General features: G+C 32.4%; 1 protein-coding gene across 1 annotated transcript in view; it reads right to left on the reverse strand.

Annotated features, from left to right (window-relative positions):
- The window catches only part of LOC106478742 (succinate-semialdehyde dehydrogenase, mitochondrial-like), a 37,058-nt gene that overhangs the window by 13,060 nt on the left and 6,739 nt on the right, over nt 1-17,259 (reverse strand). Inside the window, exons 4-8 of the mRNA XM_013939303.2 lie at nt 14,937-15,059; nt 13,818-13,901; nt 9,080-9,250; nt 7,290-7,550; nt 3,520-3,530 (exon numbers count right to left, since the gene is read on the reverse strand). Coding sequence (XP_013794757.1) covers nt 3,520-3,530; nt 7,290-7,550; nt 9,080-9,250; nt 13,818-13,901; nt 14,937-15,059 — 650 coding nt within the window. The remainder of the gene's footprint in view (nt 1-3,519; nt 3,531-7,289; nt 7,551-9,079; nt 9,251-13,817; nt 13,902-14,936; nt 15,060-17,259) is intronic.

Genomic DNA, 17,259 nt, shown 5'->3' on the forward strand with positions numbered 1-17,259 from the left:
TAACAAGAACTTTGCCTTTTAATATGTTATTTTGGAGTCTTTGATAATTATTCAAGCAAACTGGAGCTACAGAAGAGATTTGGGATTGCTAAAACAAAGAGCACAGATAGCCTATAGTGTAGCTTTGTGCTTAATTACAAACAAACAAACAAATGATGCATGAGCATGTGCTGTGGATATTCACTCTCATTTTTAGTTTTTTTATAATACATTTATCTAACCTAGTATTGTAAACAAGATACTGCTTGCTTGACTGAATATATAATTAATTTTAACTAACCACTGAATGTTTTATTTCTAACAGCTTCTCTTGAAAGACTGTGCCTCAACTAATTTACTTTTTTAAACAACCAAAAACCTTGTAGAATTAATGTATAGAATTGAATTTGTGAACTCTTACTGATAACTAAATGACAGACAGAATAATCTGTAACTAAAACATATGGTAAGGATAACTACAGTAATATATACCTCAAACTGTTTTTAAAGATCATACCACCCTTTTTGTCATACACAGGACATATTTGTTAGTTTAATATATATATAAGCATGTAAAAAAAATATAAAAAAGGCTACTTAAATTACACTGTTAAAATATGATAATTAATAAACAAAATCAGAAGTTACAGACATGAACATTTCACATAAAGTTTAAATGACTGTAATGAACCAGTTAATACCTTTAGTCATCCAGAATAATATTCAATTAAGATAAAAAATCTCTACAAAACTTTTAAAACTTTTATTGCATTGAAAGCACTTATTACATTTTAAACAGTATTACAATTATACAAAACCGAAGAGTCATAAACAATTCCTCATATTTATATATATAAAAACATTTAATTTCAAGATTATAGGAGTTTCAATTTTCAGAGGAAAGTTGTATACATATATTTGAGGTTTTTTATAAGATACAAAATTTAATATCCTGCAGTATAAAACTTGTTTGTTTCAGAGCAAAGCCACATTTGGCTATCTGCTGTGTCCACTACAGGGAATCAAACCCTGGATTTTAGTGCTGTAAGTCTATAAACTTATTGCTGTGCCACTGGGGAAAAAGAGCAAAACAAATATATAGTTTATAAATTTTGGATTAATTTTGCAAACATTAGAGACCGACAGTGATAACAGAATTATCCACTGTGGTTTTCAGTTTACTTGAGTTGTGAATGTGAGGTATATCATTTAAAATTAGGAAGTTATAAAATTGTAGTATCCCAGTCATTCCGTACCTTATCATTTAAATACACCAACAGTAATCATGGTGAGAATTATACAGTTCCAGTGTTCAAAAATAATTACTGCAATGCTTTTATACAAGTTATACCACTGAAAATCATCTATATAAAGTTAAAAAAAAAGTCAATACATATAAACTTATTTAGTTGGTAATGTTAATAAAAATGACATATTACTGAGCTTCTATTAACACAATATGACAACATAATGAGTTATTCTAGTCCACTGATATTTAACAGATTAATTCAAAGATCAGCAGAAATGCAGTTTCTGGAAATGTACAGCCCAGAATAATTACAAACTTGAAAGCAAAAGAAAGAAAGAAAGAAACACAAGTTAACAAATAAAACAATCTTTATTCAAATATGTAAACGAACTGGTAAATAGATCAATTACTAAACACTTCTTCCCTTTCCAACTCTTGTAAATCTTGTGAAAGAGAGAAGTGTTAAAAAAAACAATAATTACCAAATGTTAACATTTTCTTACACTGAAAATGTATTTTTAATAGGTACTTACCTCTACTCACACAAAAGCTATCTTGATCATTGTCTGCCCTCTAAACATTGCTAAAAGAATTTTTAGTAATCAGCACACCAATCTTTGTACCATTTCTGAACATGTACATATCATGTGACTACTCCCCATCAATAGCACTGGGCCACCTTTAACGGTGCAACTAGCTCCCTCTGCTATTCACACTCAATTCTCACTTTCAAGAATTGGCAAGTACTAGAATAAAAATACCAGTTTTTTTGGAGAGAAAGGGTGGGAAGTGTGTAAAAGGAGGTAAATGCCTATTGGAAGTACATTTTCAATGTAATAAAATGATAACTTCATATAAAAAAGGCTAGAATCTCACATAGCAAAGATGAAGGGCTGGTGTAGGTGCACAAAGAACGAACCAAGTGGAAAACAACTGCCAAGAATGAACAGATGTGCTCGTAGTGAAAATGAAGGATACCTATAGGGTACCTCCCTACTTCTGGATTAGGTAGTGCTTGCATGATTGTAAAAGTGTTGAGAAGATGCAAGCTGTAGCAACATATAACAAGGAAAAAAAAAAAAGGATTAACAACAACAAGTGGCTAGGGTATGTGGATCATGTTATCGATACCAAACAACCCCAACCATAACTAAACAGAGTGCCATACATCAATCAATCAGCATTATAAAGAGGAAGTGGGCAGAGGCCGTAACCAGACAAACTCCCAAAGCCATCATGGGAGCAAGAATATGACAAACCAGACTCTGCATCACGGGATCTTGGTGTTGCCTTGACTCAACTGTAAGAACAGGGAAAAACTGTAATTGGTATTATGGGCAAAATCATAACTCACTCAACTTTAAATGCAGGACAGACATCCTGTATCCAGAAGAATGAGGAGGACAAGTAGCATTCACCCAACCATAAGAACAGAGCACAAATGTCCCATTGCTGGTAATACAAGGCAGATGAAGTCTCTCACACCCAACTATAGAGACAGGAAAGAACCTTTTGCAACCAGAATTAATGAAAAGAGAGGCATTTACTGCACACAACCATAGGAACAGGGTGTTGTCATTCCACTGTCATTCTGCAACCGGAATTATGAGAAGGATCCTAAGTTGACTAGCCCTAATTATTATTTGATCAATGGTTTTATTGAGTGTGATCTGCCTTCTGCCAGGCAGAAAACATCTGGGGGAACAACCTGTAGGAAACCAACTTTGCCCTCTTTTCATTGAGTGGATAAACAAGCATAAAGTACAGTAATATGGGATGACACTCAGGAAGAAGCCTCCATGGTCTACCACCCCAGCAACTGGGAACTGAGACTGGTAAGGACTCCCATGCTCCACTAGAAGAAAAAATGGGGAAGGTAAAGGGCAGTGGTGAGTCTGAAGGAAAGTCACACAGGAGACAGTGCAATGGGTGACTGCATTTTCCTATTTTGAAAAGCAGATTGAACCCGATTAAGTAATCCCCTTCTGCTTTATTCATATAGTCCATAAGTGATGGTCCACCAAAGATATAGTGTTAATGATTTCCAATACATAGATGTACATATACACCACTGGAAAGATGTCCAGTGGTCTTACAGAAACACCCCATCCCAACTGTGAGCTTATATAGTTACTTCAACAAACACAGGTTTGAGACAAAGCATATCTGACCAGGCAACACCCACTACAAGATGGGATCCATAAAGAAGATACTAACACTAGGGAAGCTGAAAAAAAAAAACATATACGAAAGAAAGCGATAAGACTTACCCCAGACAAAGGCAAATGGACATGTGTAAAATCTCCATGGGAGGAAGACACAGCCGTATCTAGCAGATAATGAACGACAAAGGTATTGAGAGTAGTTCACATTCCAGCCGATTGATATCTCTCAAAGGACAGTGAAGACAAGCAGTAAAAGACATAGTAATGTAATGAATTTGATGTGAAGTGACATCGTGGAGACAGCACCATTTCATGGACAAATCTGAATAAGTCAGCCACATGAGTTGATGAACCAAACCAGTGAGAGTAACAGAACACTGAAAACTAAGGGCTCCAGGGAATAAGGAATTAGAAACACAAACCCCTAAAAGGAGGCAGAACGTACCATAAAACACCTGAAGGTAAGAACTGGATAAGAATGGAAGGTAAGGAAATGGGTGTGAAAGCCAGAAAACAGTCACAGCATAGGTCCTAGGGAGGAAGGACTGAGGTTGGGATAGAGGATGACATAGGAGAAATGGTAAAGATATGGATAACATGAATGGTATAAAAATCTGAATGATGACAACCACAAGCAAGGAGGAGAAGGAGGGAAGGTAGATGGAAATGTAAGACAATAAAAGGGCATAGATCCAACCGGCAAAGCAAAGGAATGGAAAGGACAGGGTAAGACAAAACCCAGAAGAAATGAAAGGAGATAGACAAGGCTGCCTGAAAACTGGACATTGAGGAAGTGAACAAACCTTTGACAAACTACCTGGTGAAGAATAGCAAAGGAAGGGTGGGAAGGACATAAATTTCAGTAAAGAGATTAAAGTTGGAGGTATACTAACAACAGTCGGAAATGGACATGGAAGAAGGTCTCGTGGATTGGAAAGGAAGGATGCAAAATTTAGAGTCAGACACTGGGCTGAAACAATGGACAAGACAAAACCATGTATGAAGACAGAGAGTGATGACATCTGTGGAATGGGAGATCACTTTATCATGAGAATCTTGTTGGGAGATAACCAAACCACCACCAGATGGAAGGAGCCTAGATAAAGGCAAGTGAAATCCAAAATGCGATGACAGTGGACTCAGAAAAGAGACCCAGCATCTAAAAGCACAGAGACTGGCTCAGTGATATAAGTGGCCAAAGTGGAGAGATGGGAATTCACCACCAACACCACCCCCCATTGGAGAGGAAGGAGGTAGGACAAGGCTCAATGAACCACCAAAGGTTCGAGAAAGGTGATATGGAGGAAGACTTCTTGAATGATCAGAAACCAGAAATCTCCTGGGAGTCGAGGTAAGAACCTCAGCCCCCTAAAGAGGAGTATGGAAAAAAGACATAAATCCAGACGAGGCAGAGTAAGCAGCACCCCTGCTATGGTCTGGACTACATTCAATGACTAAACCAAAGATGTGAAGAGAAGTTCCACTGATCAAGGAGTGTTCATTGAATGGAATGCATACAAGTCCAACCCAAATCAAGGAAGTTGATATCCCTAATAAGATAGACCATATTGAGCTGTAAGAAAGGTGTGGGACATGTGAACTGCTCACTCCAAACTCATAGACAAAGAGGAGAAGGCTAGGCCCTACTGAGGGTGGAAATAAGAAACCACCCAAATGAATGGGGTATTAAAAGGAGGATCAGAATGGACTTCCCCCTTGTCAGAAGGAAAACAAACCATTCTGCATCTTGTAGGAGCAGAGAAATGTGGACTCTGGACTGAGAATGGTAGGAAACAAGCAGGAGCCAATCAAACCATTGAATGAAGAATGCAAGACACATCGAGTGAAAAGGTCAGGCAAAAGATTGTATTCCCCGATAAAACACATAAACAGCTGTCTAGGATTATGAACATAGGAACCAAAGCTAAGCTCATCCCTAAGAAAGGGAAAGAACCAAACACATCAGTGAAGTAACAAGGCAAAATTTTAAGTCCTATACTGATGAAAATTAGGAAGGAATGGCCCAATTAAGCACTTATGCAAAACTTCAGATAGAAAAATGAATAGATATTACTAGTAATAAAGATATGTAACTTACCAGCTATCAAAATATACCCAGTAAACAAAGGACTGAGAAACATCAAATAGGCAAAGTATAAACATTTTTTTAGTCCACAAAGACTGTGAAAATAACAAACATACAAACTGACAGAAATTATTGAGAAAATACAATAATAAGTAATATATAAGGTACCAGAAAGAGAAAGTAACCTGAACAACAAGGACACAGAACTAAGTCATGCAATGACTAAAATTAGGAGGAGAAGGTATACTTAACAATGACAAAAACATTATTCAAAGAGAACAAATAATTATTTGTTAGTAATAATAAGGATGTGGAAGGTACAAACTAACCAAACATACCCAATAAACAAAGTACTTATAATTGGCATGAACAAAGAATCTGAATGTACCCAGTATATACAGTAATAGTAGAAATGAACTTGTAAACAGATGAAAATTATTGAGAAAAAAAAAAGACAAATAATCAATATCAACATATCGTTCCATGAAATTAACCAAGATGATAAAGGACACGTAATGAAGTCCAACACTAAAGTGAATGGGGATGAGAAGGAACATAGCAAACAACTACATTAAACAAATTACACAAACACAACAACGAATTAGATATTACAAGTAGTTAAGATATATAACTAACACACAATCAAAACATACCTAGGAAAAGTATTATTAATAACAAAATATGTAAAATTAATTAATGTACATATTGATGGAAATTACTGAAATTACAAAGTAATAATCAATATTTAATGTACAAATAAACTAAAGCAACATAGATAACAAAGTACAACTGAATATCTAACTTACCAATGATCAAGCACTGACGATGTGAAATACGCAAGTCTCCTGTGTGTAAAGAATGGTAAAGTTATACAAAGGGCATCAGAACAGCCCTATCACAAGTATATCAACCTGATGTGAATTGTACATGTTGAAAACTTACGACGAATTTCCCAGGAGAGCTTGAAGCTAGAGGAAGAAAGGAGGAGAAAAACGTAGCAGCCAGATTGGGGGAAAGGTGCCTGAAAAAGTAGAGACCAAAGTGGTAACTCAATGAGTGTCCTCTTACTTAGAAACAGTGTCAAATTGAAAAGAAGAAGAAAAAACCAACTGAACATAAAATGCTAACTCTCTGTGAACCAAGGCATGCTTCCTCAGTGGATAAAGTCAGCCCCATGTCCTGAGAAGTTGTGTTATGTGTATTGTTGCCTGTCCTGGTAATGTCATTGCCCACCACAGGAAACCTTTAATTCATACTAAAAACACATAGAATTTGAGAATGAGAAAATTTAAAATGCAAGTTTGTGGAAACAAATGAAATCAAACAAAAAATAGAAATTGTTGAATAAACTTAATGAAATTGGTTGGGTATAAAGACTGGTGCACTGATTACTAAAAATTCTTTTAGCTTAGAAGGCAGACAACAATAAAGATAACTTTTGTGTGAGTGGAGGTAAATCCATTTCAGAATTTTTTCACTTTTCCAACTTGTAGATCTTGTGGAAGGAAGAAGTGCTAAAAACACAATAATTACCTAACTTTACTCACCTTTCCAACAAACATAAATCTTGTGGAAGAGATAAGTGCTAAAACACAGTAATTGTTAAACTTTTCTCACCTTCCCAACCTGCGTACAACTTGTCAAAGATAGAAGTGCTAAAAACATGTAATTACCAAACTTTTCTCATCTTTCCAAGAGGAAAAGAGAAGTGCTAAAAACACAATAATTGCCAAACCCTTCTCACCTGTCCAACAAGTGTAGGTCTTGTGGAAAAGTCCTAAAAACACAATAATTGCCAAACTCTTCTCACCTTTCCAACATGTGTAGATCCTGTAAAAGAAAGAGCTGTTACAAGAGGGCTTTCACATAATGTTTTTCCAACTATTGGTGTTGTTTCAATTGAAGAGGGTATAATGTTAATAACACCAGGTGGTATCCCTGCTTCATCAGCCAAAGCTCCTATTGCTAGAGCTGAGTATGGAGTGTCACTAGCTGGTTTGATAACCACAGTGCAACCAGCAGCCAAGGCTGCTCCCATCTTTCGGGTGATCATCGCATTTGGGAAGTTCCACTATAACACAAAGACAAATATGTTTCTACATTTTTTTATACATAGTAGGTCATTCCATTTGTTGTACTACTATTAAATCATAATTTATCTACCAAATTAACTTTAAATGGTTATAAGCTTTCTAGCAATAGGACAACAGCAGTTTTTCCAGCCATATTATCCACAACAACTAAAATTACAAGTGCCATAATAATCACTTAAAATACGACAGAATGGTTAATTTCAGTCCTACTTATAATAATGTATTAATATAGATTCTTTTGACTCAAAAGTAAGAGATACTGAGTGTAGAAAACAAATTTGATATCTGTATTTCAAACAACAGTTTCAGAATATTATTTTTCTTGATTCTTAATATTCTTAATTATTAAATGAAACTTTCTGGATGAAAATAAAAACTTCTACTAATATTAATTACAACCAAACATTGTTGCTATGTCTATCTTTCTTTCTCACTTGTATAGTAGTGGGTGTTCATAAATTATTCATTACATTTGAAAATGTTACATATGGTAATCTCATTTACTTACTAGAAATAATCATACTGCGACAGCTTGAACTGGTGGAAGTTTTTTGTGATTAAAACAGACTTTAAAAACTCACATTAGATATGACTCACACTCAAATTTAGCTGATGGCAACTAGAAGTTAACATTAAAATTTTCACTATAGATGTATTTGTATTATAAAACAATGTCACCAAATAGGAATAATTTTTTAGCATTCAATTCCATTTTTTAATGGTTTATCTGTAGAATAGTATACGAGCACAAATCAGCATGAATGATTAGTATAGCCGAGTGATTATTTCAATTAGCTACGAGCACTGATTATATCACATAAAATAATAATTTCATCAAGATTATGATTAAGTCAACTAATGTTATGAAAATAATAATGAGAAATCACAATTGCAGTATTTCAATTACTTGGATAGTTGGAATAATCTAGAAGCATTAATTATGATTAGTTGATCATTTTCTATTAATTCAAGGTTGTTCAGCTTAATCTATTAGTGTCATGACTCATGAAAGTAATCAACTACTAGAACTGAATGTTCCTTATTATTAATATTTTTGATTATTCCAACTATTCAGGTGTTGTGTGATAATAATCAATTAATAAGCCTGATAACTGATAATTAATTACTAAATTACACTAATAACCTATCTCTACTGATTAGTGCTAACAAGCAATTAAATGGATAGTTACATTAGTAGCAGTTACAAGACCAATTAGCACTGACAAATCATTTGCTTGATAAATGCAAACATACAATATTTACAGGACTGATTAGTGCTGACAAACAATTCAATGAATACTTGTAAATATAACAGCTACAAGACTGATTAATGTTGTCAAACATCTTAATGGATACTTGTACCTATAGCATCTTCACACACACACACACACACACACACACACCAAGTTAATACTGCCACACCATTCACTGTCTACTGCTATGCACACACTAATTCTGAAAATTAAAGTTGAGTGCATATTTTCTAGCTTTTAGTTTTACCACTTACTGGTGTAATAAGAGCAGCTACTCCAATTGGCTGTTTCAGGACAACTAGCTGTTTGTTTTTAGATGAAGAAGGAATCACATCCCCATAGATACGTCGAGCTTCCTCTGCATACCACTCCAAGAAAGATGCTCCATAATTAATTTCTCCAGTAGCTTCTTTCAGACTCTTTCCCTAGTATATCAGTTTATTTTCAGTGTTATTTTTTTACTAAATTAATGTAGGCTTAACTTATTCGTAGTCTTTTTAAAAAAACATCTAAGTCACTAAACATTCAAAACACATCTGAATGAATGTGATGTGGCACATAGTTGTAACACATTTCAGTGGATAATTTTTATGGTAAACTGACAGCAATTGAAGGTATTAGTAGTGTGTACTGAAAACAAAGTTCTGCAAAACATGGTTGAAAATGTATGTTTTTGGTTTCCACTGATAATTAAGTTAAAACATTTGAATGCATTCACGATGTAGGTTCAAGAAATCTTGATACAAAATGAAAGTGCTTGGGTAATAAGGTTTTCATCATTCTGTATCAACACTTAAGTTCATAATATTACATATTCAATGTATAGCATGTTCAAATAACTTTTTTTAATGGTTACATTTTTTATTCTATGTTATTCAAATATGGTATACAAAAATAATCTCATGTAATGTTTCAAAGCTACAGTAATATTTAATTTCTTCCCACTCAATAAATTGAAAATTTTTGGAAAGAGATATTAACAATAAACAATCATAACTTCAGGTGACTATTTCTAAATAGTAACTTAATTAGACAAAAACTGATATTATTTGCATTAAGCAATACCTAAAAAACAAAGAAAGTATGGTTAGACAATTTTACCTGTATAATCAATCTTACAAAAGAAAAGAACTTTACAACTTTACTTTATATCTTTAGTATGACAAACATAATTTAAAAGAAAAATATTGTATTTTGTTCTTTTTAGTATTTTATGCCCAATTTCACATATACATGTTTCTTACATGTTTTCATATGAATACTTATAACCTGATTTTCATATAGAGGGTAACTGTACATTCATCTACTTGGTTTTTAGATTGTTATTTCTACTTTATTATCTTGTTTTGATTACTATGACTAATAAAATAAGATTGAAAACAAGAAAAAAAAGTTGAAAGTAATTGTTTTAACATAATGATGCCTTATGCCTGGCTCATTTAAGTCTCATTGTCATTACTCTGAAAGTGGACTACAGGTTTACAGAGGAGGTTTTTCTAAAGCTCTTTGAAATTATAAACTTAAAAGCAGATTTATTGGTCAGCACAGAGGTGTTAATATTTGACTAATAAAACCTCAAGTGGTAAGTATTGATAGCACCTGTTTTATCTTTTAATCAGCTTTTACTACGAGTACTTATTCCAGATCCTTTGTTAGTGTTAAACAGTATTTTCTAGAAACTCTTACATCTTTAAGTTGAGAAATATATCTGGTACTGTTTTAATAGCACTAGTTCCAAACACTTATCATTCATGTACTCCTATTTCAAAACTATTATTTTTACTTACTATAAAATATACTTTTGTATACAATGTGGATTTCAGGATTTGTGACAAGTAAACCAGTACATAAAATAGTTATTAGATTTTACATGTATTAAAGCTGAATTGAAAAGGGTAAAATCTAACACCTTCTTTTGACTAGTTTTATCATTTTCATGAATATTCTTAAAACATTCACACACACACATAGACATATATCTATTCTACATAAGCAAAAGTATCAGGACATCATACTAAAAAAAAAGGGTGTTCTGTCATTACTAAAAGTAATGTGCCCACCTTTACAACTGACAACAGCCCAGACTCTATTATTAACACTTGCCAACAACTGTTATATAACATAGGGAGTAAATCATTAATTCTTTTATTAAGCAGCTCCAAATGTAGTCTATCCCTTAGTTAGATTTCTACAGTGTCTCCAAGCCGTGTCAGACCCTGGATGTTATTTGTCAAACTCACTGCTGACACTTTCTGGTAAGGCATTATCGTGCTGTAGGAGATGTGTATGGCCTTTACTCATAGAATTCAAATATTGAAGACAGTACAGCACTGTTAAAAATGGGTAACTATAAATAATATGAAGTTTGTGACTTTCTTAAGTATTAAACAGTGAACCTCCTTCAAATCAGGTAAAACATGATACTATTACCACCATCACTCTTCACAAATGAGATGACAAATGGCAATTTTAATCCATCCATCTGAGACAAACAAAGTATTGTAAAATTTATTACTTTGCATATTCTTCATATTAATGTATGCATGATCAATGGATAACAGATAAGGGATAATCATATATACATATTTTGTAAATCCATGAAAAAAATTTCCCGACATAAAAAAAAAGTTAAGATTTAAATATCACATCAATAATTGAGGATAGCGTACTGTTACACAAGTGTCACTTCTGGCAAATAATTTATACTGATTTCATATAAATTAATGCGTTGAACCACATCAGTTTGCTTTTTTTTAACAAAGGGCAAGGACATTCAGATAGATCACTATTGATACACACATTAACCATTCCTCTTAACCCTATCCACACATGTATCTTTTACTGCACATGTCACAAGGTTTTAGTGTCTTACATTCAAAATTTTATTAAACTATTTTTTCTTTATGTTATACCAATTAGTATAACATAAAATCTTAACTAATAATCCATATTTTAATAGTATACAAGTTGAGTTCTTAATTGTATAAGGCAATATTTAAAAACATTCTGAAGTTCCCCTAGTGTCACACAACACATTTTCTCTAGGTATTCCATCTTCTCTATTTTATCCACAACCCCTCCAATACCTATGAAATTCAATGTAAATTACTCACTATAAAATCGTTGTTGCTCAGACAAAGAACATTAATTTTTATAGCCTTAAATTTTGTTTAGTTAAAGAGCTATCAAATAGAAAATCAGACCCCTCTTGGTACACCCACCTATCACAGCCTCTCTTTCAGGATTTGTTAATAGTTCTCTCTTACATTTAATTCTATATCATCTACAACCAACAGAAAGCCAAGGTTTTCATCTATCAAATTACATATTATACTACATTATGTCCTCAACAAATAATTGTCTATTTCTTTGTCAGTAGGAGCTTTGTTCCTACAGAAACGACAATGACTAGCTTGGATGGATTTGTAATGGCTCATTCTGCATAGTTAGAAAACCAGAAAAACTGTGATAGTTAGAAGAAATTGTCCACATTTTGCATGTTATTATTCTATGTTCTTTGGTGCATTATTTAATTAAATGAAAACATTTAGTGAATTACTACCATTAGTATAAAAAATTAGGTAAAATAAATAATATAACAAAAATGTTTCATGAGGTACGCATGCGAACAGCTCGTGGGTAATGTAATTTGATAGCGTAACATGAGCTCCACATTCCCCAAGTGATTTACAACATATTATGGCACAAACAGTAGTTAGACACAGTTCAAAAGGCAATAAAACAATAACATTTAATTTTAAATAGATGTATAATGTTACGAGTTTATAACTACTAAAGATAAAAGAATGTAGTTTCATGCTACATTTGAAGTAATTCTTGAAAGAAAATAAGGGTAATTTAGATTTATTTCGATTTTCTTTTTTTTTCTGGTGATTATGATGTCAGTCAAATTGACCAACCTTGTATAAAGTTAGGGTATAGAAAATAACAGATAAAATATAAAGTTTTACTGGAAACAAACATTTGAAATGTATTTAGGAGGTTTTAGAGAGTACACAAATGAAATTTGGGATTTTTGAGATGAAGAAAAGTATTTTTAATCTTAAGATGAAAATTGCTTTGCTCATGGACTATTCAAAACAAATACTCGATATATTCAAGGACAAATCTTTCTTTAGTTTATTTAAAATACTTCACTAAAAAGTATGATTTTTTGTATGTGAAAGACTTGTAATGTTAACTGAAAGACTGCCAAGTTTCATGAATATATATATATATATATACTACATTAAAAGTTAGTAAGTATAAAATCTATAAAGACTTTAAACGAGTACAAAGAGGTCATGTGGTCAGTCAAGTTGACCAAGAGAGTTAAGCAGGTTAACAAGCTCATTTCTTTATAGCATTTCATTCCAACTAGCTGACTGTCATACTCGGACATATTCGGTTTACATGTCTATGCTCTGCTCTCCTCAATGAAATTTCAACCCAACTGATGTCTCCACCATGTGTAAACACAAAACATGTGTATGAACAAACTCGCATGCTTCGCCCACTGCTACCTCTCCATGTTCCGGCAGTCAACATCTCAAGAAACTCTCCTTCTTTCATCATATTTTCAGATCTCCTCACAGCTTCTCCTGATGTCTTGAGGCAATCCTACTAGTTAGCCCTATATCAAAAACTCCCCCACAATAATCCAAAATTCTCTAAAGTTAGGTGCCACTTAATCTTAACTTGCATGGTGGGGTGAAGAGAAACTGAAGTTTCTGACTGCCCCTGATTATATTTCAGTCCCCTTCAAGGAATGAAATATCCATTAACATAAATTCCCACCATGGATACAAAAATCTGCATGCAAATTCAAAAAAGAAAGGTCCATTACTAGATAGGAGTGAGGGGTCCTAGTATCTTTTGTAATATAACAAAATTCTATAATTCACAAAGTTTACATATTGTAAAAGCTCATATTGTACAAAGCATTCACCGTTAGCAACAGTACAAGAAAATTAGGACTATCCATTTACTTACTGCTTCTGCTGTGAGAAGCTCTGCAAGTTCACGGTGATGTTTGATTTGTAACTCAAACAATGCACGAAGTTTTGCTCCTCTTTCCTAGAAAAAAAAAAAAAATCAGAAAAGGAAAGTCACTCTGAACATACCACTCAAAAGTATTACTGTGAATAAAGTAATAAAATTTAGCAGTGATAAATATAGTACAACAAAAAAAATTATAATTATTAGCAGGCTCTTAATTTCTTAACCAGAAAATTACAACATGTAGAAACTTAATTATCAAGCAAAATTTATTAGTGATACATTACAGTTACTTCAGTTACTATTTATTAACTCAATATACACGAGTTTAGTCCATTGGATCTACCTCATACTGGACAAGAAATGTTGATCATATTCCAAGATTACTGTATGCATTTTGACAAAATGTGGGAAGCTTTTAATAAGAAGTACAAGTCTGTTGTACTGAAAAAAAACAACAGATGTATTAAGAAAGTATCTGTACTAAAGATACATCTGTGAATTTCTGATGTCAGCCTGACTCAGATTCAGAAGAGTTGAATTGCAAGGTGATGTTTATGTGAACAATAAAAAAATACTTTTGTTTATTGTACAGTTGGCACATTGCATTTGCATAGCCTCTGAAATGCAAGTCTACAGTTGTTTCAGTATCTCTGTATATTGTATCTGGTATTTACTCTCCTCTAACATCAAATGTCACTAAATCAGCAATATAGGGTAAAATGAATGGCCTATAACTCTGGCATCAAATATACCTAATACACAGTTGAATAGCACTCTGTAAAAGGTTGTATAATGCACACTTGGACCTTTGCTTCTGCACATAGAGTTAATTAAATATTGCAATTAAAGTATTTAAACTTTCTTTTCTTACTAGTTAAAACATGACTTTACATTTTGTTATAGTTGCAAGAAAGAAATGGTCCAAATAAATGCAATACAATGTTAATCAATAAAAACCTAAATCTAGTTTAAATGGAAAAACACAGCATCAACTTTACATGAATTCAATGTATTTTGCATGAAAATTAACAGCAAGCTAAGTTTCTTATAAAGGTATACACTTTTGAAATCAGATATTGTGGCAAAAAGAAACTGAACACACTTAATTACTTTAGCTGTAATAAACCTCCATGACTGGAAACTGTCATGAGCAGCTTTGATAGCTTCTTCAGTTTCTTGAGCTCCACAATCAGGAACAGTTCCAAGTACTTCTCCATTAGCTGGGTTTAGAACCTGAAGAATAAAATTATTAGTCACCAAATTACTACAGTTACTATCTGGAATTTAGAAACTACAATGTAAAAAAAAAAAAAAAGTGGGAAGTCATTAGCTGGAATTCTAAAGTAAATCCTCTGCATCTCAACCAAACTGTTAGTTTGTATTTAAAGATAGGGTACTGAAATTAGAGGTTCAGGAGCAAAAGCCTTTGGTTATATAAATCAATACTTAACTTTTTACTTGTTTCCTAAACATGAAAATTCAACATACACTTGTTTTGAAAAACAAAAAAATGTATTTCAGTCATAGGTTTTGTTATTATACTGTTTAGACTTTGGCATCAAAAAAATCAAACTTAAATGCCAATTTGCCCATATTTCTGACTAACTGTTGCAGCATGGCCAAGCATATTTGAATTTGTGAATTAATAAAGAAAAAACAATTTACCACTTTAAAAGATTACTTCAAATAATGCTCCTTGACATTGCTTCTTCCCCTCCGAGCTTAGAATAAAAACCGAGATATTTAAATATAAAGTTGTATGAAAATAGCATCTAATATGTAGTACGTGCATACTTTTATCATGTACTGAACAAATATTACCTGCCAACTTCTTATGGCAGTTGCTTAAACATTGCTCTGCATGGAAAATCCCTAAATTCTGTGTTTTTTCTTTTGGGTAGTATCTTATACATGTATATTAAAAAGGAATTATTCAAAAAATAATTATGGCAAAATACACAGTTATGAATATGAAGTAAGTATAAACAATTGTCACCACATATCATTTCTGAAACTTTTTAGGAAAAGTTTTCTTTCTTGTACATTCCTAGAAATCAGTGAAATAATATATGCATTTGTGCAATGTTTTTTAGCTCACCTAAAATTAAAACAGCTTGCTGCAAAGCCAGGAAAATTGGTGTCTGGTCAACTCTTATGCTCTTAGCTACAGTTGTTTTTATAAGTTTGTTTTAGAGCTAGACTCTTAGTGGAATTTGCTAATCAATTAATAAGAATGATCATTAATTGATTAGCTGAGATGGCTGAAAATGGTTATTCATACACACGAGTTGACTAAAAACATCTTATTATGCTACAACTATGTAGCTTTGTGCTAAGCAACAAACATAATGGCAATATTTCAATTAGTAAATTATTTCTGTAGTTATGACACTAATCAATTAAGCTAAACAAATATCATAATAGCAATATTTCTATTACTGGATAGTTGGAATAATCAAAAATAGTGTGATCAGAAACACTAATTTTGATTAACTGATTATTTTTACGACATTAATAGATTTAACTAATTTCAATTAACGTATGGTTGAAATAATCTAAAACAGTAATAATCAGAAACACTATGTGAAACAAATAGGTGTATTCAATTATATTGATTAATCAAGTTAATTGCCTAACTCTTAGGCTTTTTTTTAACAACCTCTTGGTGAAAAGGATTTTAAAATATATTCAAAATATGATAAAAAATTCACTGTTTTAAAAAAATTGTTGCGGATCATCAGGGTAGCTATAAAAATTTCGTTTCATGATAATTCCTTTTTTCTTTTACCTTTCATCAACTAAAATATATATTTTACTGACATATTGTTTAGAAGTTTCAAACCAAATTCACTTTTTTTTGTAAAATCAAAATTTGAATCTAACTGAAAGAATTTTTCTGGCAATGGGATGGTATCCATTTCATTACAATACCTCATCAATATCAGATTAAGTCCATCGACATAATACTGTTTTAGCTGGTAAAACCTCAAAGAACTGTTGGTTTTTCTTGTGTTTGAAGTGATCATTTATAATCAAAAGATCGTGAATTTTAGTCAGAAGGAACGTAACTGCAAAATTGTGCTACGAAAAACAAAAAAATTGGCATAGAAAATATGGGAATAAAACTGGCATTAAATTCTGAGTCTTATATCTTCATATATATATATATATTATTCAGTACTAATTATTAACTGTTCAGGGTGAAATTTAGACTAATTCTGAAACCATCAACTAATATTCGGTTATAAAAAATCATCTCTCTTAATACTTTTTTTTAGTAATTTCAATTTAATTATAGTAAGAATTCACTTAAAGTTTTTAAAAATTCCTAATAAGTTGTTAAATTTATTTATTGTTGATCTCATAATTTTTGACAAAACGTAGCAGCAATAAAAAATGTCTTCTATATTTGCATGTTACTTGTAGCTAGTTG

This window comes from Limulus polyphemus, unplaced genomic scaffold, assembly GCF_000517525.1.
Source record: "Limulus polyphemus unplaced genomic scaffold, Limulus_polyphemus-2.1.2 Scaffold245, whole genome shotgun sequence".
Taxonomy (NCBI): Eukaryota; Metazoa; Arthropoda; class Merostomata; order Xiphosura; family Limulidae; genus Limulus; species Limulus polyphemus.